This window comes from Notechis scutatus, chromosome 3, assembly GCF_049901735.1.
Source record: "Notechis scutatus isolate UNSWTSFEM ecotype Mainland chromosome 3, rNotScu1.2, whole genome shotgun sequence".
Taxonomy (NCBI): domain Eukaryota; kingdom Metazoa; phylum Chordata; class Lepidosauria; order Squamata; family Elapidae; genus Notechis; species Notechis scutatus.
In genome coordinates, this window is record NC_142011.1 from 88099131 (window position 1) to 88125944 (window position 26814).

A 26814-nucleotide genomic window follows, 5' to 3' on the forward strand; every position below is an offset into this window, starting at 1 on the left:
ACATTCAAAGATCTTTGCACCTTGGGGGCAACTTTTTTATATTATTTAAAGTACAGCACATTTTAAAAATTTATTAAAATATACAGTACTGTCATAGACTAAAAAAAAAAAAAAGCAGAGTAAAACTTGACCCTAGACACTAATATGCCTGAATGCTTATGTCCCATAAATACTCTGAAGACCCCGAAAATGTAATTTCCAACAGGAATTTGCAAGTCTATGAAATACTGCACTTAACAATCGCAGCCAGAGCTACTATGTTCAGTGGCAATTCACTTTATGACCATGTTGCTTAGCAACAGAGTTGCCAATCCTAATTGCAATCAGTAAGTGAGGAGTGCTTGTACTTAACCATAAGGTTGGGGTACCATAAGGTACCATTCTGAGATGGACCCAACAGTGCTACCAATTCAAGGTGATATCACTGAATTTGACCCAAGTTTCTACTTTTAGATTATCTAACCATGCTGTTTTATTACTAAAAGTGTTGATTAAGCCTATTTAAATAATGAAACTGTCAGCCACTCAAGATATATCAGATGAGCGAATTCTATTTTATTGTATGCTTACATTAACATAAACTTGCAAATCTGAACATACATCTTTCCCAGTCTTCCTTTACAGCCCAAGAAACTAGGAAGGCTCTCTTCTGAGCTTGCCCTGCTCATAGTACTACAGTCTCAATTGTCTTTTTTACCTGACTATTCCCTGACTGCAACCCTTCATTCTCCAAGGGTCATTTCCGTTTACCATTACAGAGACCTGGCAGGATAGATTTCAATAATAAGCTAAAATGTTTCTAAAGTAGACACTCTAACTTTTATCAATCCAAAGTGGATCTAAAATGTTCTATCATTTACTAATTAAGATTGTTTTTTCAAATATTTTTGTCCCCACATAATTTTTTAGACTGTCTTAAAATATCTAGCACTGGACTATCATTTCACTACTATGTAAAAAGAAGTAACACTGATGCAGTCAATTTGGGATGAGTACAGTGGCTCATGAGCATAGGATGCTGGGCTGATAATAGGCAGGCTCGCGTTCAGGACCAGGCTGCTACCATGGGGTGGGATAAGCTCCCTCACATGCTCCAGCTTCTGCTGATCCAGCAATTCAAAAGCAGGCAACTCTAAGTGGATAAATGGGTACCACTTTGGTGGGTAACTTAATGGGAGTGTAAAAGGAACCCCCAACTGGGCATCCTCCAGGCAACAGTGATATCACTGTGTAATCCTTTCAACCTGGAAACACTCCGGCACTTCCGACAGGACTTTAGTAGTAACAGCAGCAACACATTTGGGAATAAGTATATATTGTCGGTACAATCCTAAAAAAATTGCATACAAGCTTAACTTTACCATCATTTACTGAAAATATCTACAGAATTTATTTTAAGAAACTTAAAACGAGAGCTGAGCTTTTGTTTTTGCATGTTTAACAAATGCAAGAAGAAACAGGTTCTTAAAAATACACACATTTAATGTTGAGTTTGAATTCTAGAAAACAGTTCCAGCAATACAAACATGTCAACCACCATGACAAAATGAAAACACACATTCACAATTCAACCGATAGTTTATCACATTCTCTCCCCTACCAGATTCCAATAGTGATCTTGCATGGAAGCCCTACTGCAAATACTGCTGGTGTTTAATGTGAATTACAAAAATTGCAGAAAAAGAAATTTTAAAAACTGGTTGTGAATTACAACAAAACTACATTTTGCATTATTTCAAAAGACCAACATTTTAAAAGTAACCTGTTCTTATGAAAATATTGTAGCTATAGGCAAGGCAACTTAATAGCTGAGATTGAGTAAATGGAAAAAACCCACCACATTTTTAGTGAAGGCAAGCGGAAGTAAATTTTAATTTCCACCTTTGTTCAATTAAATTTTCTGAAAAACCACAAGCACCAGGCAATGCATTTTATCTATTCTTCCTTTGGTTATGTGAAAGGTGATGTTTTCCTTGATAATCCTAACAGTATATTTGTTCTTCAAATCATGTAAGTAAGAGCAGAGCAGTATTTCATTGGACAACTATTTCCCCAATTGTTATTTAATTTTTGTGTGACAATTTTTTTTGTTAGCAACCCATGTCTAATAGACTGTCTCTAAATTAAGGGAAGAAACTTCAAAGTAAAAATATTTACTCTTTGGTTAAAAATAATAATCAAAAACTCAGGTAAAGGAAAGCCACTAAGGTAAAGGAGTCCCTGCGATTTTACTCCACTAGTCGTTGGCGACTTTATCCACCTAAATCCTCCTTGACCCCAGTAAAAAAAAACTTATTTTACAAGTAAAATAAAGTTACCCATTTAAATTTGATTCATTTTTAATAACAGAAGAGGTAATTTTGTCATAAAATCAGTACTGTTACTTCAAATGGCAACATATGTAACCCTAATTAAACCTTTTCTTCCAACTATACTTATCATCACACCCAACAGGATTATTAATGTGAGTCCTGCTGACTTTTGTTTTTTAGCAACTGAAAATGATTTTACAATCAACTTGTCACAAATTATTAGAATTCTTTTTTTTTTTTACACAGAGCTCATGCTCAAATGTTCAAGTCTGTGCCTCAACCAACTAGGGTTCCCCGCGCCAACATAAACTGATGCTGCAAGGTTGTGCACAGCCAGACTGTTTCAAGGAATTGTACAGTGCAATACTATACATGTTTAGACATTTTTCTGATTTGAATGTAAATGAGTTGAGAACTGCAATCTCAAAAACCTGGCCTGGTGTAGCTGCACTGATTCCAGGTATCTTTAACAAGAAAAACTAGAGCATGTACTTTTAATTTCTCCCCCTTTGCTTAGAACTGATTTAATTAGAGGCAACTATAATAAGCCTTGGCTTTAGGTTTGATGTAATTGATATCCATTTTTCAAAAGGAGTGGGTATTTGTGCAGGAGAGGGATAATGTGAACCTGAGAGGCACTCCAAAATCACTGGGCTGCCATGTGTAGAACTGCAGCCTGAATTATTTTCTAAAAGCATTATGACATTAATGACTGCACTTACTGCCAGAATACCCAGCACTCATTTGACACATATTCTATAGTATGTGGCAAACAACAGCACCCAATATAGCCTGAGAAGAAATGCTGCTGTGTAAATACTGCAACTATTCCTGATAAAAGACATTATGGGATATATAGTCAAAAGCTGCCAATCCCATAATTTATATTGCATAGGTCACAATCACACATATATACACATGCACACATATGTGTATATATACACATGCAAAGAATATATTAAAAAGACAACAAAGTCTAGTCACAGAGCAATTTACAAGCTCAATATATATTTTATACACTTTGCTTGAAAGATTTTAATATTTTACAATCCTCAGCAGGAAGTATATACACTGCACCGTATGAAAATCTAGGGTTGACAAAGTAGAAATAGTCTTGCAAACTTCTGGATAAGAAAAGATAAAGTATCTTTTTCAAAATTTGTCCTACTTACAGAAAATAGTCCCTACTCACAAAAACACATCCATGGAATGTACACTAGAGACAAGGCTTTTTTTTTTTTGACTTGTGAATATTTTAAAGCAAATGAAATCCCAGATTTCCAACGCAACACAGTCTAGATCCTCGTTTTAAACACGTTAAGAATCTAGCCTTATTATTTTAATCGATAGGCCTCTTATGTGAAAAAAAATTGTTCTGTTCAAGAAGTGTTAAGGCTAACTTGGTTTTTCAGTTTTACAAATATCCGTTTAGGTTCCCTTCTGCACTCCAATGTATAAACTCTGCCTATAAATAGATAAAAGGGCAGTGCAGGAAATAATATTCAGCATTATAGTCAGGAAGCAGTTGCTCCTTCCCATTCCATAAGATACTGAACTTCTCCCTCAAGTGTAACCCGACGTGCCAAAACACGGTATTTTTCACCACAAGCTATCCTACCTGCAGCACCAAAGTAACTGGTAATAGAGTTCGTGAGATGATTAAACTGCAACTGTGGATCTGGAAAATTATTCAGAATCTCTGTATTCAGTTCCTCATATTGATAGTCATCTTTGCCTTCATCTTCTTTTACAATTTCTGGGTTCTGAATCTGGAGTGCTTTTCGTGGAAGACGTCCTCTTCTCCTTAAGTGGGGTATTGTGGATGGCCAAGTTCTTCCTGTTCGTGTTCTTTTTCTAGAATCGGATAAACTGCAGAGCATATAAAATATTAATTAAAAATTTAGAATATGTAATATCACAACAAAATTTACTGTACTCTTAATGTCTTGTTAGATACAGCAAAGGAAAGTTCAATTAATGCTGAATCAAATGGAGACAAAACTTAAACTAGCAGTATGATTTTAGTGGGATTTGTGGCCACATTTCGTTCATGGATTGTTAGAGACAATTTAGCTCTCAGGATCTAGGGGACTATGTTTCATATGGACGTTTTATGTAAGTTTTATCTTTTACAACACTATATAAACTCTTGAATAATTTTTCCAGAGCTTTTGTTTTATATTTGCACTACACCTGATAGGAACTAACCTAATTCTTGCTTTCTGTTAAGATAATTCTACTGTACAGCGAACTATGTTACTTAAGACATGACACATTCAGCCACGTTACTGGAACCAAGAGTGTATCAATGCATAATTTACTAATTTAGCCGGTCTATTTTAAAACTGATTTTTGCTCCTAAATTTGTCAAGCATTTCTAAAATAAGGAAAAGAAGATTCCTTGTAAGTTTGCCAAGAACATGAATCTTCTTCCAGTGCATCTCATAAATGGAACCAGTTATAAAATCTCTATAACCGGGAAATTATATAATTTGCAGTTACTACACTACTTCTATGGAAGGAAGTAAAAGGTGGGGGGGGAGTCTCAATCTTCTTTGACAAATTGGAAGCTCTAGCTAACTAACCAAATCTGCTCTGGCAGATACAGCGCACACTCTATGGTCTTACTTTTGGAGATGCTACTGAAAAACATTGGCAATTTTATCATAAAGAACCTCATGACTGTAATTTGTTTAAACTTATTTAAACACACACTCCCACTACACAATTTTTGTTATTAGCAAGTCAGCATATTGCAGAAATTTAAAACTATTCAAATATTTAAAAGTCATATGTGAAATGAAATAGTCTTATGTTAACAGCTCAAGATGGTATAGATCAGGGGTATCAAACTCAAGGCCCGGGGGATGGATCCAACCCGTGGGGTACTTAGATCTGGCCTGCGGGGCTGCCCTGGAAACAGTGAAGGACCGGCCCGTGATGCCTCTACCAGTGAAAATGAAGCTGTTTTCCAGGAATATGAGAACATATGCCTGCTAGGTGATTTCAATGCAATAGCAAATTTAGGAAAATACTACAATAACAAAAATCTAGGGGGGAAAAGGAAAACATTACCAAAAGTATTTTATCAAATAGCGGAAGAATTAGGAATAAAAGATATATGGAGAGAAAGAAATCCAGACAAAAAACAGTATACTTACTATTCAGCACCTCACACATCATGGTCAAGATTGGATATGTTATGGACAAATGGGGAAATGGAACGTAATATAAAAGAAATAGAAATTGAATCTAACATATGGGCGGACCATAATCCCATTAAAATAATTTGGAAAGGATCGGAAAAAAAAACCAGAAGATGGATGCTAAACAAGGAGATCCTAAAAGAAAAAGAATGTGTTAAGATGATGGAAAAAGAATTGGAGTTCTTTCTGAAGGAAAACAAAAAACAACAAACATCAATTCCAAACCTATGGGACATGACAAAAGCATATATCAGGGGCCTAGCAATTTCATATAATACACGTAGATATAAGGGAAAAAAAGGAGAACAATCTAAACTATTAGATACTCTTAAGGAGTTAGAAAACACACCACATAATAAGACAGCAAATACGGAAAGGATAATGATTAGACATAAATTGAATATGTTAGCACAAGATGGTTACAGGACATGAAAAAGATAAAACAGAATTATTCTGAACACACGAATAAGCCAGGAAGGTGGCTAGCCTATAGATTTAAGAAAGAAAAAGAAAAAAGAGCAATCCAACAATTGAAGGACACTGATGATACGCTACAACATCAAACGAAAAGAAAAGAAAAAACATATTGTTAAAAGGGTTTTTTTGAGGAATTATATACAGGCATGATATTCCCCTCTGAAAAAAAAATTGGGGCTGGCCAAAAGAGACCCCCCACCGCGCGCCAAGAAATCGCTGCCCAGCTCCCTTTTCCTGCCGCTCAGCAGCCTCCACTCGCCCGGGCTCCGCTCAGGTATCCGGCTGGGGCTGTCAGGAGTTGCTACGCTGGCGGCTCCAGTCCCGCGTTGCCTCGGGAAGGAAAGGCAAACCAGGAGCCGCTGCTGCCGTTGCAAAGCGCCGCGCGGCTCTTCCTTTCTGCCTTTCCCTTCCCGAGGCAACGGGACTGGAGCCACGCAGAGCCGCGCCAGCGGTAGCAACTCCTCTCGGGGCCTCCGAGGGGAGGGAAAGGAGAAGAAGGGAGGGGGAAAGGGGGGCGATTCCCAAAAATCGGAATTCGATTTTAATCGGAAGAATATCATGTCTGTATATAGTAGGGAAGATGTACCAGAGGGAAATATCCAACATTACTTAGAAGGAAAAGGGCTACTTGTAATCCCGGAAGAGGATAAAGAAGAGATAAACAGGGAACTAACATTAAGAGAACTGCAAGAGGCAATCCTGAAACAGAAAAACAATAAGACCGGATGGTCTCCCTGGGGAACTGTATCAAACGCTCCAAGGAAAATTAGAAATGCAATTATTAGAACTCTATACTGACGACAGCAAAATTACCTAAGTCATGGGGGAGACATACATAACATTGATCCCAAAAAAAGATTCAGACTATCAATTAATTCAAAATTACAGGCCCACATCCCTTTTAAATGTTGATTATAAAATATTTATGTCCATAATGGCAGAAAGATTGAAAAAAAAAACCTTAATCAGATCATTTATAGTGACCAAAACGGATTCTTACCAAATAGACAAATTAAAAATAATACTAGAATGGTATTGAATAGAATAAAATATTATGAAGAAAACCCAGGAAAACAATTGGCAATGGTCTTCCTCGATGCGCAAAAGGCATTTGACAATGTTAATTGGCAGTTCATAATACAATTAAAAAGCATGCAATTTGGCAATAAATTTATTAAATTGATTTCAACCATTTATATGACACAGAGGGCCAGTGTAATAATGAATGGTGACAGAACGGAAACATTTAAGATCAACAAGGGAGTAAGGCAGGGATACTCACTGTCACCCCTTCTCTTTATTCTTACCTTAGAAAATTTATTGGAAAACGAAAAAATGTAGAAATCAAAGGGACCTTAATTAAAAAGGAGCATTATAAGGTACAGGCATTTGCTGATGATATAGTATTTTTTCTGGAAGATCCAGAGGATACGGGAGTAAAATTAATAAAGGAAATAGAGGAATTTGGCAAGGTCGCAGGCCTTAAGATTAATAAAAACAAAATTATTGACTAAAAAATTAAAAGATAAGCAAAAAAAAAAAAAGAATTAGAAGGAAAATCGGGAATGCAAAGTGTGAAAAAGGTAAAATATTTAGGCATTTGGTTAACAGCAAGATGCTCTTCAATCAAAAAAGATAACTATGACAAATTAATAATACAAATCAAAAAAGAATTGGAAACGTGGGGGAAATTACAGCTATCACTACTGGGGAAAATTGCGGCAATTAAAATGTCTACCCTACTAAAAATACTATATCTTTTTCAAACTGTACTAATAAGATTGGATAAAACCTTTTTTTAGAGAATTAGATCGAATAATAAGTAAATTTGTTTGGGATGGGAAAAAGGCTAGGATAAAAATGAAATTATTACAGGACAAAAGAAAGGGGTGGCTTTGGACTCCCTGACTGGGAAATGTATTATCAGGCTGCAGCTATGGTATGCATTAAATATTGGATCAACCTGGAAAATAGAAGAGTATTGCCAATAGAGGGTCACGACTTGCAGAGAGGGTGGCATAGTTTCCTATGGAATGGGAAATGTAAACAGCATGCATATTTTCAGAGAGACACGATTAGAGATTCATTAATTCAGACATGGAACAAGATTAAAAAGAACCATTATACTAAAATACCGAACTGGTTGTTAACTATGGAAGCACAAATATACCCAAATGCAATGGATCTGGGGAAAAAGAGGAGTTACAAAGACCTATTAGACACACAAGGAAGATTAAAAACGAGACAAGAATTACAGCAACAAAATATAAAGATAGATTGGTGGCCATACATGCAAATCCAGACGAGATATCAGAAGGACAAAGAACAATTTGGTTTCTGCATGGAAAAGCATCAATTAGATAAAATTCTACAAAAAATGGAAAAGAAAATGATTTCAAGAATATATAACTTTCTACTAGATTTTAAAATGGAAGAGGGCGGTGTTTCCCCCTCTGGGCCGCCAAAAGCCCCCCCTGCGCCAAGAAACCCCCCCCCCCCCCCCCCCCCCCCCGCCCCCCCCCCCCCCCCCCCCGCCGCCCGCCCGGCCCCCCCCCCCCCCCCCCCCCCCCCCCCCCCCCCCCCCCCCCCCCACAGGCCCCCGAATCCGATTTTAATGAAAATGTCTGGAGGTGGTGGTCAAAGAGACGATGGTGGTATGGGCGAAAAATGTTGGCCATAATATAGACCTGGAAAATTGGGAGAGAATGTGGGGATCAAATTACAAAGTAATTACATCCACAGCATACAAGGAAAATCAATACAAAATGTTCTACAGATGGCACTTTCCTCCCACTAGATTGGAAAAAATGCTTAACTCAGACCCAAATTGTTGGAAATGTGGAAAAGAAAAAGGCACTTATTTTCTTATCTGGTGGACATGCCAGGAAGTGAAAAAATATTGGAATATAATTAGACAATGGATAGAAGAAATCACGAATTAGAAAACTGAATTTAATCTGGAAACTTTTTTATTAGGTATAATAACACAAAAATGCAATAAAACAGATAGATATATTATGTTACATATATTAACAGCTGCAAGGATTTCGTACGCACAACTCTGGAAGGAAAAAAGGGTTCCACCGGAAGGCATGGTTATTAAAAAAATAATAGATTGTATAGAGATGGACAGGCTAACGATGAAAATAAAAGACAGAGAAGATTCAATTTATTATAGGACCTAGGATGCCTGGTATGAGTGGTTTAGAAATAAAAAGAAAAGAAAATGGCAATTAGGAAAAGAATGAGGGAATATGTAAATATGTAAATATACCATGGAGAAGATTGAGATGTAGGGATAAAAGATACCGATTTATAGTAAGAGTAAGATGCAATGGTAAAGGAATAAGTAAATACATATACTGAAAAATGTGAGGAAATGCAAAAGATGTCTTGATGTTGATAACAATGTATAAAGTTTTGTTTTATGTTTTTTAAAATTTGGAAACTTAATAAAATTTATTTTAAAAAAAGAAAAGAAAGTGAAGCTGTTTTCGCTGGCAGAGGGTTGCAGGAGGACGTTGCAGCCAAAAACGGGCCTTGGGAGCCCGTTTTCACTGGCAGAGTGCTCTGGTCACCACAGATGCCCCCAACACAAGTGATGTCAAGCTGACCATGCCCACCCTGGCCAGGCTTACCCCCCCCCCCCAGATCAAACACAATCCTGATGCGGCCCTCAATTAAATTGAGTTTGACACCCCTGGTATAGCTGAAACACACTTTCTTCAATGTATAAATTATCTTTAAATAAAAACAGCACAACCAATCTATGTATAGGTGTGTGTTTGTAATACATTAAATACTGCACCTGTAATGCTTGGAAATACTGTTTGAGGTAGTTTCTTTTGTACTGGCAGCACCTGTGGATTCCACATCTGAGGTATTGGATGAGTGTGCAGTTCCATCAGATCTTCTGAATGATGTCATGGTGTCACAGAATAAAAATTGACATATATATTAAAGTAAATTTCATGTAACCTAGCATTAAACAAATTGACAAATATTAAATTCTGGCCAAACCAGATTTAGTTAGTCAGAAGTGGCATTATTGTTTTTCTAGTTTTAAGATAAATACCGATTAAAATCTCATTACCAGAACCTTGAAATGAAAGCAAGTTCTTAAATTGAAATGATCTCCTCCCTTATTAGGCACAGGGAAGAATATCACAATACAATCTTTTTTAAGGCCAGTTTTAGGTAGGTAATCCTCATTTAGCAACTACAACTGGAACCAGCAAAATGGTTGTGAAGCAAAGCGGCCTTCCAAGTGAAACCACAACTGTGCTTACAATCTTATTTCAGCTTTCCTTTGCTTACAAACCTGCAAAGGTCATAAAAGTGAGGACCGGTTGTAAAGTTACTTTTTTCATCACCATCGTAATTGTGAATAGTCATTAAACAAGGCAGCTAATAAAGCACTGGCTGTAGAATGAAAATACAGTACTGTATGAACAGACCATAAGCATCTGTTTCTGTTCCAAAGTACAAAACTCCATGTTTATTTACAGAATGAGAGGTTTTTGGTTTTTTTTTAATCAAAGGGCACTAATTTATTTTCTGGATATTGATTGTCTCCTTTCCCTTTTTTATTTTGTCATCTCTTTCATCACATCGTTATAAGCAAAAACATTATTTACCATAGTGGAATGCAAACACCTTACATTTCATCACATATGTAGAGGATGCATATGTGTGTGTGTATGTGTGTGTATATCTATATATATCTATATTCTTTCTATCTATCTATCTATCTATCTATCTATCTATCTATCTATATCACACATACACGGGGGGGGGGTGGGGGAGTATTTGCTTTGATTGTTTGAATAGAAAGCTGAATGAATATTTTCCCATACATACCCAGTAGTGCTAGGAGAATCCAAAACAGGGGATTCTGGCACTATAACAGGTTCTTTTTCCTAAAAGAATAAGGTAGATTTTTTTTTTTCAGATTCTGTAAATATACAACTCTCTAACTGTAAACATGAAGACAGTTTACCGTGTTCATTTTTATTAACTAAGGAAATAATAAAGTAGTACTTATTTATTTATTTATTTATTTATTTGATTTGCCAATTGTTTACAAGATAATAAATATAAATGTATACATAGTTGTGAATACATGAAATGGTTACATATAAGAAAAAATAAAAGAATAAAGAAACAATAGGACAGGGACGGTAGGCACGTTGGTGCGCTTATGCTGCGCCCCTACAGACCTCCCAGGAAAGGGGTGAGGTCAATAGTAGACAGTCTAAGGTTAAGTTTTTTAACAAAATACTTTATTTTATTAAGAAAGTAAACCTGGAAAGCCACTTACCAAAATGGATGGCTCAGACATTCTTTGAATCATTTTTCTAGTATATGGGCCAGGGGGACGACCTACAGACTTTTTCTTCCCCTTTCTTTCTACACCATTAGTGACTTCCCTGGAAAAAAGTTTTAATCTTAAACAGTAATATTGGTCTGTATTTACAATTTCACTTCTGAAATTCCCTTTATCAATTGTCTTAGTTATACTTTATCTTTTGACTATTCATAAAAAATAGATCTCCAAGAAGTGAAATATAAAAACATATCAATTAAACTACACCCCACTAGAACCAGCAGAGAAAACCACTTTCAATTTATATTTCTGCACTACAACCACAAAACTTTTCCAATCTGTCACTACAGAGAGGAAAAATATCAGGTTGTACCAACAGCCAACTGCAAAGAGATGATCTACCACACCACAAACCCCCAAAGATTGTACTAAACAGTCAGGTCTTAAAACACTTTCCTAAAATGCCAACAGTATTGATCAGACTGACTGTAGTGCTATTCCAAAGGAAATGGAACAAAGCAGTGTATTCCCTGAATATGGCAATTCTTCAAAGACAAAAAAGGCTCCCCTCACCCTGTTTTGGCTGGCAAAGTGCTGCAGGAAGCGCCCGTCCCATCTCCCCACGCCCCTGGCCGGCCGGCAGAGAACTACAATGCTGATCCAGCCCTCAAAGAAACCCAGCTTGACACTCCTATTACAGAAGATACCCAGCTATGCAGTATACTCCTTCCGTTTGGTGATAGTCAAAACTTTAATCTGAGCTTAGCAAGCCATTTTGCTCAAACATAAAGACAGGTTTTGAGTTTACTGCACAAAAGTACTCAATTTAACTCTTGGCCAATTCTGTATTAAGATCACACATAGCTTGTATTTGCCAACTACCAACTTGATCTGGATAGATATATTATATATTTTGTACCATTACTTGGATATAGTACCTATTTGGATCGAGCACTTTTATGGTACTGTATGTAAGGACAAAAGTAGCAATAGCTGTTAGAATTACATGTTCTAATTATTTCTTGTTTTCTTATTTTTTTTAATAAGGTTGCAGACATAAATAATACTCCTTTCTGCTATTTTCCTCATAACAACAGCCATATGAGGTGAATTGGGCTAAGAGAGTAACTGGCCCAAAGTCACCCGGCTAGCTTTCATGGCTAAAGCAGGACTAGAACTAAGTCTCCTGGTTTCTACCCTGGTGCCTTAACTACTAGACCAAATTGGTTCTTTATGCTACTCTAACTGCACAGGCTCAACCTGGCCTAACATGATCAACCTTTGACTCCCTAGCCTTTAGGACTCTGCTTATTTCTAGTTAGCCTTTGTTTGGAATCTACATACAATTCTTTCCGCTTCTGTCTGTCACTTTATTCTAGTCTGTTTACCTCTGATCAGGCACAGGCTTAGATGATTTTCTGCCTTTAATTTTGAACTCATGGGAAGTTCCCTCAGGTTCTTTCTCAGCCTTAAAAGCAGTATTTGGTGGGCAAGGAGGAACACGAATTCTTAAGCCAAACAAATGTTTTTTCTTCTTTATTTCCTTCCCAGACATAAACCTGCATTTCAAGATATTAAATGCAGAACGTGAAGACAAAACTCATTTCTTTAGATATGCAGTTCCATTTATTAATAAACGTATGGCACTACTCAGTCTGTTCAAATGCCAACATTGGGAAAAACGTAAGTAAACCTTCATATAACTTCTACTCAGAAATAAAATCTGACCTAAACATTTAGACAAACAATAATACATTCTGTTGCAGCCACACGGTTTTAGATAATACTTCAAAAAACTTTAGACTATTAGCTGATTAAACTAAAGGAAATAAAAGAGAAAATTGTATAAAACCCTTATCAACTTACATGGTCTTGTAATCATTTAATGCCTCTAGAACATGTTCATATCTTTCAGATTTTGGTGTGTCTGCCAGCTGTAAAGTATCAAGAAGTGATTTAATCTACTGAAATGTGCAGCAACATCCATAAGCACTAATAACTTAACAGTTCAAAGAGATATAAAACACAGCAGCATTCTAGAATTTCTTATGTAACAGGGCAAAATTCTAAAATATCTACTGTAGCATATTAATAAACAAGAGGGATAAGAGAAGTTAAGTTATCTTCATTATTCTATGAACAAGGCATTGAATAAAGTGTTCGGTATCTATTTGAACTGCTAAGCATCACTTGTGTTTATGGGTATATTATATTTATATGAAATACAAATACTTATTTTTTTGGTAAAATGTGAGAAATCTACATTCTGTGTATGATAAAATAAATATTTTAATAGAAGAATTTGTTGAGGAAATGACCACTGGATGCTGCAAATGGCTGCAAATGCAGGATGGCTTCCAAGCGCCCAAAATGTCATCGCATGATTGGGGGTGTAGCCACTGGAATTTCAAAATGGCATCATAAAATTTTTCTGGGGAGATCCATTGTAACTTTGAAGTAACATATTGTAAAGACTACATGTATAAACATTTTTATTGAAAAAAATATATTTAACAAAAATAAAGTTGCTTTCAAATTCAAACTTCTATCAGCCACAAGACCATATAAGGTAGCCAAAGTATGTGGATTATGTGTAACTGTAGGAGGAGTGGCAAAATCTGGGGCACAATCAAAAGAGGGATCAGTCTAGAATCCCTATGTGGCCCAAGCAAATGCTAACCATTAGTTGAGAAGATTCCTGTGCATAGCATAAGTAGCAATAAATGTTTAATTGGACCTTCATGTGCAGACCTGATCTTTTGCATCTGACATTAACTTTCAAATCTTAAGATTTTTTTTAATACAAATGAAACACTCAAAAGAAATAATCTCAAAAAGAGTTTACAAGCAACTAAACATTAACTAGGAAAACAAATTTTACACCTAGTAGTTTTACTATAGATTGAACAATTGTTAAAATATCTATACACAGTTTAGCTGTTTGATCTTTTGAACTATAGAAACACACAAACAACGTCAATATTTCAAAAACTTACTTCACCAGGATGGAGTCGATCCCAATTTTCATTAATGTATGTCATGAGTTCAAGTTCTGAATCAAAGTATTTCTTTTTATGAATAACACTTAGGTTGTAAAGGCATAGATGTGCTATATCTACCCTAGAATTCAGAAGTTTAAATAACAAGTAGTAAGTTTTAACATTTTAGATATGAGAACATTAACTCTCTAGATCAGGGGTCACCAACTTTTTGGACCTCAGGGACCACCAAGCTCATAATTTTAAATCCCAGGAACCACTAACTGGTCCGGTGGGCGTGGCCTAATTTGTGGGTGTGGCTTGGTGGTCATGTGACTGGCTGGGCATGGCTTGTATGTAAATATTATAAATATTTATATAAATATTGATTTTTTTATAAAAAAAGAGCAACTTTTACCCAAAATCAGGCAAAGCAGGCAGGCAGATTGAGTTGCTCACAGAATCACAGATTCATTCAGAGATCTATCTATCTGCCATCAGCTAGCTCAGTCACATAAAATTCGCTTGCAAGCAAACTCATAAAATTAACTCACAACACATTATGTATTTAAATAGATTTTTTTAAAATAAAAAATAGCAACTTTTACCCAAATCAGGCAAAGCAGGCAGGCAGATTGAGTTGCTCACAGAATCATTCAGTGATCTATCTACCTGCCATTGGCTGCCTGAGTCTGTCACATAAAATTTGCTTGCCATGAGTCTGCACTGAATAATAGAGCCTTCAGTCCTAAGGGAGGTTTGGCTGTGCTTAAAAGCAGAGCCGAAGATCTAAAAATTAGCTAGAAAGCAAGAAATCCAACCATTTCCTGCTTCCTAGCTAATCTAAATCTCCTGGCACAGCAGAACAGCTGATGGCCAGGAAAAAAAAAAGGAAAAATAGCAATTTAGCAGGCAAGTTTGCCAGGTAGAGTGAGTGGGCAGGGAGGGTTCCTGCCTTGTGTTTCTGCACAGCCTGGATTGCTCTGGGGGTGCTCTGGGGGTAACATTTCTCTGCGGCCCACCGTTTGGTGACCGCTGGTCTAGATTTATTTTATTTATTTATTTATTTGATTTGCCAATTGTTTACAAGATAATAAGTATAAGTGTATACATAGTTGTGAATACATGAAATGGGTACATATAAGAAAAATAAAAGAATAAGAGAAACAATAGGACAGGGACGGTAGGCACGTTGGTGCGCTTATGCACGCCCCCTATAGACCTCTTAGGAAAGGGGTGAGGTCAATAGTAGACAGTCTAAGGTTAAAGTTTTTGGGGTTTGGGGAAGAAACTACAGAGTCGGGTAGAGTATTCCAGACATTGACCACTCTATTGCTGAAGTCGTATTTCCTGCAATCAAGTTTGGTGCGGTTAACTTTGAGTTTGTATCTATTGTTTGCTCTTGTGTTGTTATGGTTGAAGCTGAAGTATTCATTGACAGGTAGGACATTGCAATGTATGATTTTATATACCATGCTTAAGTCAGACCGAAGACGGCGTAATTCAAGGTTTTCTAGTTCTAGAATTTCAAGTCTGGTGGCATAAGGTATTCTACAACGAGTAGAGGAGTGGAGAACTCTTCTTGTGAAATATTTCTGGACTTTCTCAATTGTGCTAATATCACAATTCCAGACTGATGAACTGTATTCAAGTATTGGTCTAGCAAATGTTTTGTATGCTCTAGTTAGTAGTGTGATATTACCAGAGAAAAAGCTACGTAGGATTAGGTTAACAACTCTTAATGCCTTTTTGGCTATGTAGTTGCAGTGGGCTCTAGCACTTAGATCATTAGAGGTGAGTATTCCAAGGTCCTTTACAGAGCTTGGGTCATCAACAAGATCTTGACTATTCAGCTTGTATTTTATTTTCTGGTTTTTTTTGCCAATATGTAAGACAGAGCATTTATTTGTTGAGATTTGAAGTTGCCATTTGTTGGACCATTCTGATACATAGTCAAGATCTTTTTGTAGGGTAGCAGTATTGTCTGTGGTATTGAACAGCTTTACATCATCAGCAAAAAGAACGCAATTGCTCTTAATATGATCACAGAGGTCATTTATGTAGAGTATGAAGAGAGTTGGTCCTAGAACACTGCCTTGGGGGACACCACTATTGACAGGTATAGAATTTGATAGGACGCTCCCAATTTTGACCATTTGTTGTTTTTTAGGAGTAGTTTGTCGTGTACCACTGAATCAAAGGCTTTACAGAAGTCTATGTAGATTGCGTCTATTGCTTTGCCCTGGTCGAGTTGTGTCGTCCATATGTTTTTGCAGTGTAAGAGTTGCAGATTACAGGATAGTTTTTTTCTGAAACCAAATTGTTTATTAGAGAGTAGGTTGTTTGTCCCTAAGTGGAGGATGATGGATTGGTTAATAATTGATTCCATGACTTTACAGGTGACGCAGCATAAGGAGATTGGTCTGTAATTTTCAACTAGGCTTGGGTCTCCCTTTTTGAAGATGGGGATGACTGTGGCTTGTGACCATAGGTTAGGCAAGGAGCTGGATGACAGAGTCTAGGACAGAGATGGCAAACCTTTTCGGCACAGAGTGCCCAAACCGGAACACATGTGCATGCGTGTGCACGCACACGTGCTGGAGCACTGGAAACCTGAAGACAGCTTGCATGTCTGTTTTTGGCTGATTTTTTTGGCCATTTTCAGGCTGTTTTTTGGTCCTTTTTCAGGCCAAAAACAGCCTGAAAATGGCCCTGAAAACAGCCCCCCAAAGGCCCGAAAAATGGCTTGGTTTTTTTTGGATTTTTGGAGGCCTTTTTCTGGTGCTCTGGCACCCGTGGAGACCAGCTGGCTGGCACACATGTGCACACCAGAAACCAGAAGAGCAGCTGGTGACGGCACGTGTGCTCACAAAGAGGGCTCTACGTGTCACTTCTGGCACGCCTGCCATAGGTTCACCATCACGGGTCTAGGACAACTCACTGCCGCTGACCCGCCCTAGCCAACTCGCCCTGACCAACTCGCTGCAGGACAATTCAATGTGGAATAACTCAAGAGAGGGATAAGTGAATTGCAGTGTGCCTTGCCTTGCTTTACTTTGAAGCTTCTCAGGTTAGAAGTCCTCGAGGCTGGGGTAAGTTCTCTCTTGAGTTATCTTGTGTTGAATTGTCCTGCAGCGAGTTGTCCCACGGTGAGACAACTGTGGCGCGATGGCCAGGGCAAGTCAGCCACAGCAAGTTGTCCCATACTGTGACAGGCACAACTATAACCTGCTGACAATCAGCAGGTCTATTTCACTAAAAATCCTGCTTTCTAAATATTTTGTTTTTCATTTTCTCAATTGAAACCAGAGGGGAAGAGGATAACAAAAGTAATATATCCATATTCTAATTACTTGTGCAAAGTCAATTCAAAAAATGGAGCCACAAAACTATCTTTACAGAGATGTGCAATGAGATGCTGAATATTTGTTTTGCCCAAGATTAATTTAAGTTGTACTTACCACTGCAAGGGTAAACGTTTGAGGTATTCTGGTCCAGAACTACAAACTGAACAAATGAATGTATAAAACCTTAAAAAAAAAGTTTAAAAGGCATATTCAGTATATGAACATATTTGCTTTTAAATTGTACTGACAGTAATTCAATACAAGGTATTTAAGACTACAAAAAACAAATCTGTGTTCACAGTTAAAGTACATCAACAAGTGGTGAATAAAAGATTGTTTTCAAATAGTGAAAAATCCTATCATTTTTCTATCATTTTTGTTCCTATCATTTTTTTTAATGTTTTACTCCTATGATAAAACTTGACTCAGGGAAGACCATAAATAGAATAATTCCCACAATGCACTAAAATAGTAGCATACTTATTTATTAATGCAGCAATGTAAATATCAGGGTTTGTGTCAGAAGCATCACAATTAAAATAAAGGTATACCATAGGACAGTGGTGGCAAACTTTTTGGCTCCCGTGCCGATAATTGTGCGCGCACTCATGCGCTTGCACGCCAGCACCCAGAAGGCAATCCGTGCTGGGCCTGCCCACCCACCCCTGCACATGCATGTGCAATCCCCCGGCAGCGTGCCGCATATCTGCACCTGTGATCCTCTTACCAGATGTCGCGCGTCTGCGCCTATGTGCGCGATCATCCCGTGCCATCCACATGCGGATGCGCGCATGACCCCCCAGCGCGTGCTCTGCATCTCTGCGCATCCCCGCCCCCCGCACCAGATACCCGACAATCAACTGTTGGGTGGCGGCGTGTGAATGCGCAGTGGAGCTCTTCTGGGCAAGCTCTTGCATGCCGGGGGAAATGGCTCTGCGTGCCACTTCCGGCATTCACCATCACGGCCATAGGACATAAAGTTTAAAATATAAAAGATGAAAATATGTGCAAATTAAAAAGATCTTGTCCAGAGTATCACAGTTACAGACATAGAGAATGTATGAGTACAGGACTAAATACAGCCCTTCCCAAATGGGATATATAACACACAACAGAAGATCAAAAGAAAAACATCTTACCTGTCACCATACAGCATGGGCTTTTGCAGGCATTGCACACAAGCCTCATGGAACCACTGCTTACATTTGCAGCACTGTAGCATCTTCAAATACCAGCTTCATTAACAGTAAGAAAAAATTGAAGATTGTTATGCAGAAAATACCCTGGTAGTAAATCTAGCAGAAAAGCATTAAATGTGGTTACATGATTATGAATTTTAGAATAAAATCACTAATAAAATTACATCATTCATATGTGTGTGTGTGTGTGTGTGTGTGTGTTTGTGTGTGTGTATATACACTGCTCAAAAAAATAAAGGGAACACAAAAATAAGACATCCTAGATCTGAATGAATGAAATATTCTTATTACTGTGTTCATTACATAGTTGAATGTGCTGACAACAAAATCACACAAAAATGATCAATGGAAATCAAATTTAGCAACCCATGGAGGTCTGGATTTGGAGTTACACTCAAAATTAAAGTGGAAAAAAAACACTACAGGCTGATCCAACTTTGATGTAATGTCCTTAAAACAAGTCAAAATGAGGCTCAGTAGTGTGTGTGTGGCCTCCACGTGCCTGTATGACCTTCCTACAATGCCTGGGCATGCTCCTGATGAGGTGGCGGGTGGTCTCCTGAGGGATCTCCTCCCACACCTGGACTAAAGCATCCCCCAATTCCTAGACAGTCTGTGGTGCAACATGGCATTGGTGGATGGAGCGAGACATGATGTCCCAGATGTGCTCAATTGGATTCAGGTCTGGGAAACGGGAGGGCCAGTCCATAGCATCAATGCCTTTGTCTTGCAGGAACTGCTGACACACTCCAGCCACATGAGGTCTAGCACTGTCTTGCATTAGGAGGAACCCAGGGCCAACTGCACCAGCATATGATCTCACAAGGGGTATGAGGATCTCATCTCAGTACCTAATGGCACTCAAGCTACCTCTGGCGAGCACATAGAGGGCTGTGCAGCCCCCTAAAGAAATGCCACCCCACACCATTACTGACCCACTGCCAAACTGGTCATGCTGGAGGGTGTTACAGGCAGCAGAACATTCTCCTCGGCGTCTCCAGACCTTGTCACGTCTGACAAACCAGTGTGAACCTGCTTTCATCTGCGAAGAGCACAGGGCACCAGTGGCGAATTTGCCAATCTTGGTGTTCTCTGGCAAATGCCAAACGTCCTGCAGTGTTGGCTGTAAGCACAACCCCCACCTGTAGACATCGGGCCCTCATACCGCCCTCATGGAGTCTGTTTCTGACCGTTTGAGCAGCCACATGCACATTTGTGGCCCGCTGGAGGTCATTTTGCAGGACTCTGGCAGTGCTCCTCCTGTCCCTCCTTGCACAAAAGCGGGGGTAGCGGTCCTGATGCTGGGTTGTTGCCCTTCTACGGCCTCCTCCATGTCTCCTGATGTACTGGCCTGTCTCCTGGTAGCACTTCCATGCTCTGGACACTACGCTGACAGACACAGCAAACCTTCTTGCCACAGCTCGCATTGATATGCCATCCTGGATGAGCTGCACTACCTGAGCCACTTGTGTGGGTTGTAGACTCCGTCACATGCTACCACTAGTGTAAAAGCACCGCCAGCATTCAAAAGTGACCAAACCATCAGCCAGAAAGCATAGGAACTGAGAAGTGGTCTGTGGTCACCACCTGCAGAACCACTCCTTTATTGGGGATGTCTTGCTAACTGCCTATGCTTTCCACCTGTTGTCTATTCCATTTGCACAACAGCATGTGAAATTGATTGTCAATCAGTGTTGCTACTTAAATGGACAGTTTGATTTCACAGAAGTGTGATTGACTTGGAGTTACATTGTGTTGTTTAAGTGTTCCTTTTTTTTGAGAAGTGTATATAGATAGATAGATAGATAGATAGATAGATAGATAGATAGATAGATAGATAGATAGATAGACAGACAGACATATTACTATATCATATAAAAATAAAAATTCCCAGACTAGACTCCTTACTCTCCAGGACCTCCACAGTAGCAATAACATTGTTGGGCATTTGTTTTATGGCCTGCATCCCATTCAAGGTCAGCTACATTGTAAGGCAATGTTTGCTTCATGACCTGCAGTGCTTTAGCATTTGGTCCTTTCTTAAGCGCGCCACCTCTCTACAATAAAATGCATTAAACCAGAAAATGTTAATATCCAACACTGTACAAAAATCAATTTTCAACTGCAATTACTTCTTTAAGTAATCAACTTACTTTTGTTGTTGTTGCAAAGACACACTGCCGGCAAAGCCATTTATCATCTGAATCTATCACATTAGAACTGATATTTGGTGTATGACACAGTTGATGATAACCTGAAATTAAAAAAACAACAACCCTGAATTAAGAAGGAAAAAAAAAAAACCTCTTTTAAGTCAGGGGTGTCACTCACTCGTCACAGCAGCATCATGTGACATACCAGGACTTTCCCCCCCTTCAGTAAACCGGGCGTGAGTGTGGCCAGCATGCGCGCATCCGGCCCACAGGCCAGGAATTTGACAGCCCTGCTTTTATTATTTATTTATTTATTTATTTTATTTATTTGATTTGCCAATTGTTTACAAGATAATAAGTATAAGTGTATACATAGTTGTGAATACATGAAATGGGTACATATAAGAAAAATAAAAGAATAAGAGAAACAATAGGACAGGGACGGTAGGCACGTTGGTGCAAGTGGATATAGAGCAATGTCCTGTTACATTAAAACCCATAACCAAACATTTTAAATTAAATGTCCTGTGATGCTAGAAAACACAATATGAGACGTTGAGAATGGCATAAATGCAATAAGCATCAACAGAAATGCCTATGCACTTACATTTACAGGTAGTCTGTGACTTATAGCCATTCGCTTAGCAGCCATGTGAAGTTATGCAGACCTTCCCAGAGCTACCTACAATCCAGCTTCGAAGTTCCAATGGCCACCCCCCCGCATGGTCATGCGATTGTATTTTGGACACTTGGCAACTGATCCATATTTATGGACGATTTATGGCATTTTGTGAGAAAACATGTGTTTACTTCCGGATTATGGCAAAAAGCACCCATTGGGTATGGTGGGTTTGCTTAACAACTGCTCTATTTGCTTAACTGCTGTGAAGATTGCAAAATTGGGCCAAGTCAAGTATTGATGACCTGCTTAATGACTTCCACAACTTATGATTGTAATTACGGGCTCAATTACAGTTGTAAGTTGAGGACTATCTCTGCACACAATATACTAATACGTTTTTAAAATGTCTACATACTTATTTTTTTAAATTACCTTGACCACACTTATCACATATAACCATTTCATTGGGTGCTTCTGAATATTCCTCCTGACATATTGTACAGACCATTTCCCCCGTTTCAGTAGCTCCTAAAACAACAAAAAGGCATGGCTTCATATTAAATGAATTATATTTTACATTTTGAACACTGATTGCTAACTCCTGACATAATGTGATTTGGGTTTTACTTTGCATAATATGTGAACTCCGCCACTCTGGTCTGTGAACCATGACTTAGGACAGTTTGAATTCAGCTGGAGTTCGAGAAGTATATTTGCGATCAAGAGTTATACAAGAGACCTATGTAGTCTATAAATTCAGCAACTCATCTGTCTTTGGGCTACATATGGGCTACACATATTTTGCTTTCAGCCTGTTCCTTCCCTTATAATTTTCATCTCTACTACATTTCTAGCTCCCCGTCCTCTTTAGCAAATCACCACCATAAGTGACAGCTGAAGAATGGTTAACCCTTTCATCATGCCCTGCTGCACTCTGAATCACAACTGGAAGGAATCTGAAAATAGTATAGTAAATTCATGTTTTACATCAATTACTAAAGGATCAAATCATCATCATCATGATATGATGTACTTGCCTGTTTGTATGTCCTTCCAGAGAACCCAGGACTTGGAACTGTCTTCAAATATAACGAAGCAGCTCTGCTTAAGTTTGTTTATCTGAAATAAAAATAAATTTGCAGCCATAATACCAATTTGTAATTTTGCTGTAAGACATTGTAAGCTAGGCTAATTAAAAATGGATTACCTTTTTGATGGTTCCAAGATAAAACAAGCCATCTGACCATCTGGCTAGGACATCTTGACCTTCTTCAAATTTGCACACTGGCTTTTTGGATTTTTGTCCATCCCGTGAGGAGAGTTTGGTCAAGGATATTGGCGGTTTTTGGTTTCGGTGCAAAGGAGTCCGCTTGTGGACCACTGAATTACCCACCCCCGTAGAGTCTCTAAAATACAGACATATATAATGAACATGAGCAACTTCTAAAACATTAAAAGCTAATGTTCAAACCACAACAAATTTAAGTGAGAGTGAGACTTATATTTAACCTCCAGACATATCTGAGACAAGAAGATGAAGCCGGTATGTAATTTTTTAAACTGGAAATTTATTGCAATTCAATATCCATTGCAGAAATATGCCATAATCCTAAAAACTATTAAATCTATGACTTGTGTGCTTATTATTTCTACATTGTTCATCTGATCGGCTAAAGATGTGCTTTCATCTTGGTTTTCTCAGACTGTCTCAGTATACTTCCAATTGTATTAAACCTGCACATCTTATTGCATTAAAAGAAAAAACACTTCTGGCTATTATCAAAAACCTGTCTATGTAACATACATTATGTAAAATTATTTAGCAGCAACTGGTTACTAGTAAGTGGTTTTCATATTTTTATATACAACACAGCATTCAACCTATAATCATTTCTATCACTATGCAAACTCAGGGTTCTCTTGGTTCATTGAACCCTTGTACAAACAATGAAACAATACATCATAACTAAGGCATTTGCAAACATATGAAGAGAAATAAACATGGCCCTGAATCTTTTTAATTTTGCTGAGGATGAGGGGTCAGAAAGCAAGAATTCAAACAAAAGTGTTATTGCGAAGTTCAGTGTTCTATTCTTTTTGCAACACAGGAAATATACTCCATAAGCTTACTTTAAAATTCCACAGAATTCATATAAAATTAGACAAAAATAGAAACAGGCTATTAAACTGAGAGAAACAATACCTTGCCTTTAGAGATATTATCAGGGGTAGATCATGTTGGCATAAAATGCTAAATCTCAATTAACTGAGTTAATCTAATTGCCTGGATTTGTACAGAACACTGAACTATAAGTTATAACTATAATTTGGGGTGGGTGGGTGTTGCACAACACATCAAGTTAGTTTTTTAACTTGTTTCCTGCAAGAACATATTCAATATAACAGAAGTCTGAAGCTGCATACTCATCTTAATAACCAAGCAAACACACACACACACACAGAGGGAGAGAGAGAGGGAGAGGGAGAAAGAAGGACAAATAGGTGAAACACTCAGGTGACAGGCAAGGCTACACAGCAGCAAAAGCAATGTCTTTATTAAGTGTGGTAGTTAGCAATGACAGAATTATACCTGGCTGCCATACATTATTTCATTCACTTTTAATATATCACCAATATGTCTCAATTATTTAGTCAGATTTCTTTTTCCCTCTTCTTCCATTCCCCCTATAAGCTCAGTCCCAATTAAACAATTGATTAAAATTCTGGTCAAGCTTATTGTAATTTATTTACTTACATTTGTGGAATTCCAGTTCTTTCTATCCACATTTCTTGACTGGAATTTCAAGACCTATTTTGACTGCCTAGGAATAGTTGTGAATGGTGAGAACTCCAATTTCCTAATATGAAAAATGATGTCACTTGGCTAACACTCCACAAATACTGAAAGGAGCAAGAGCAAAGGTAACAAGCTCTTTTAACAGCAACAACAATGCTGTTAAAAGGTATAAACAGCTTTGCCAGGAAACAAGAAAAAATAGGAAATAGAATAATAAACACAACACACACATCCTGCAAATAAATAATGTGCTCCCTCAACATTTTTAAGCTAAGAATCATCAAATATTATACTCTTTTATCACAGAGTAATTGCTCTGGGGAGAGTTATGTCTTTTTGCACCTTTTATCAGCTTTATAATATATATTTTTTAGTAGACTATCACAGATTTAGGGTTCCTAATATATCATTGTAATTGTTAATGTTGACATTAACAGTACACTACTATTCAAATGCAATTTGAAAGTATAGTGTATAAGCAAATTGAAAATATACAACTCATTACATTAGAGAAATGCAGCTTTTGGGGGAGGGGGAGATCAAAAGCCACATTTGATTTTGTGTGTGTGTGAAGTGCTGAGGACTATAGTACAAAGCACAAGTGGCCAGGATGAAAACAAAATAATATTCAATTTAACATTTTAAAAATATAGTTAACATGGTTATTCCCTGTGTAATTAAAAATTCTAAATTTTTTCAGAAACAGTTGAAGAGAGTGCTAGGGACTATACTGAAAGCCTCAGGGGCTGCAGGTGGCCTCAGGTTGTTCCCCTCCCCCAACTGTACAAGATCAAAGCTGCCTTTTCATTTATCAGTACTACCAAACCATTTTTCTTCTGACTCATAGACCCTTCCCCCATTACACATTTAACCAGACCAGTTACAAAGGCAGCAACTGTCTTTGTACAATGTGCTAAAGCTTGATTCTTTTAATTTTGGTCAATTTTTTAAATATGGTTTAAAATGATGTGTCATCCCACTTTATGGATCATAGTTCAATATACTTTGTAAACTTAAAAAGGTAAATTCATTAATTATGTTAAACAAACTGTGCAAACACACACAAAGGGTTACATATAGCAGTTGTACAACATAAAGCAGGAGAGGGGAGGGAATAGCAGCTGTCTGAACTAAAAATATAAAATGCTGTCTCGGGGAACAGTGCTGTAAAATCTTTAGCCCTAGGTCCCCTTTATTATTAGGTAAATAATTAATAAGATAATAATCAGTTAATAAATCATAAAAATAACAAGAACTAGTAAACTGGCATTAATATAGCAGCAAATTTACCAACCCCTTCTTTTGGAACGACCTCTTTTTATCGACCCTGGAAACAAAAACGAAAAAGATGATTTCGAGTCCCATTTGCAGACCGAAATTATGGCAATGCAGAACTTCCTCAATTTCCCGAATATACATTACATCTGTCTATAAAATCACGAGCGAAGATTCTCGCCTTTGTTCGGCTTGCCTAGGACACCCAGACGCCCCCCTATATATGTATATGTATATGTGTGTGTGTGTGTGTCTATACACACACTTATACAGCAAACCCCAGCTACTGTTCATGTTGCAGCGCAAGAGATGCCCACCCCCACCCCACATCTCCCTCCCTAAAACACGGCCAGCGGGGCCGAAACGTCTCAGGAAGGTTGCATTCTCTCGGTCCCCTTTCCCGTTAACATCAACCGATCGGGAGAGCGGAAATGTTGCAACGCTGTTTTCTTTCCCCTTTCAAAATCAATAGATGGCGGGATCCAAAAAAAAAAAAAAAACCGGGAAACGGGAGAGAGCCTGTTTCCCTTCCCTTCCTCTTGCCCCCACCCCCACCCTGCGATCGATAATAGATCGCTGATCTCCTCCTCCCTTGACCCTTCCTCTCGCTCACCTCATTCGGTCTCTCCAGTTGGGCCACTCGCTTCATGCAGGGAAATCAATGGCGCTCGATGCGCTCTAGCCCGAGAAGCCGCCTTTCGGCCGGGCTTTCTCGCCGCCCTCCGAAAGGGCAAACCCGCGCGGGGGGGGGAGGGAAGCCAACAAGGGGGCTCAAGCCCGAGGCAGCCTCACGGGCAGCCCGGCTCCACAACAACCCTTCGCCATTTTGCTTTCCCGCGGAGGAGAAGCTGGTGCATTGTGGGAAAGACAAAGGAGCTGCCTCGGCGACGTCGGCGGCGGCAGCATCCCCTCCTCCTCCCCGCCCTCCAAACGGTACAATCTCCTCAGGCCGGGTTGGCCTCCTCGAATCAGCGCTCCGTTCGTCTTCTCCCTCCGCGGCAGTGAAGAGGCAAGCCCGCCCGCGGAAGGATATCGTCTCCTCCGCCATCTCGACAGTCGGCGAAACAAAGAGGGCCTATTTTTCGAAGAGGAGTTCATCTCTCCTCTTTTGCCTCGGGGCGG

The 26814-nt window shown here is 38.4% G+C and overlaps 1 protein-coding gene across 6 annotated transcripts; it reads right to left on the reverse strand.

The window, feature by feature from the left end:
* Window positions 1-1464: 1464 nt before the first annotated feature.
* MTF2 (metal response element binding transcription factor 2) lies at window positions 1465-26536 on the reverse strand. 6 transcript variants are annotated; one of them, XM_087960686.1, is made up of 17 exons: window positions 26306-26536; window positions 25712-25744; window positions 24376-24442; window positions 22828-23026; window positions 22658-22739; window positions 22053-22148; window positions 20999-21099; window positions 20754-20902; window positions 18786-18881; window positions 17761-17829; window positions 14318-14441; window positions 13188-13255; window positions 12710-12880; window positions 11316-11424; window positions 10856-10914; window positions 9804-9908; window positions 1465-4181 (listed from the first exon to the last, which is right to left on the reverse strand). In XM_087960686.1, exons 3-17 carry the CDS (start codon window positions 24405-24407, stop codon window positions 3827-3829), a joined length of 1815 nt encoding a protein of 604 aa, XP_087816812.1. In that variant the 5' UTR covers window positions 24408-24442; window positions 25712-25744; window positions 26306-26536; the 3' UTR covers window positions 1465-3826. The 6 variants fall into 6 exon arrangements, with proteins under 6 accessions (XP_087816812.1, XP_087816811.1, XP_087816814.1 ...); XM_087960685.1 differs by having other exon boundaries at window positions 24376-24478; XM_087960688.1 differs by lacking the exon at window positions 25712-25744.
* Window positions 26537-26814: the final 278 nt, after the last annotated feature.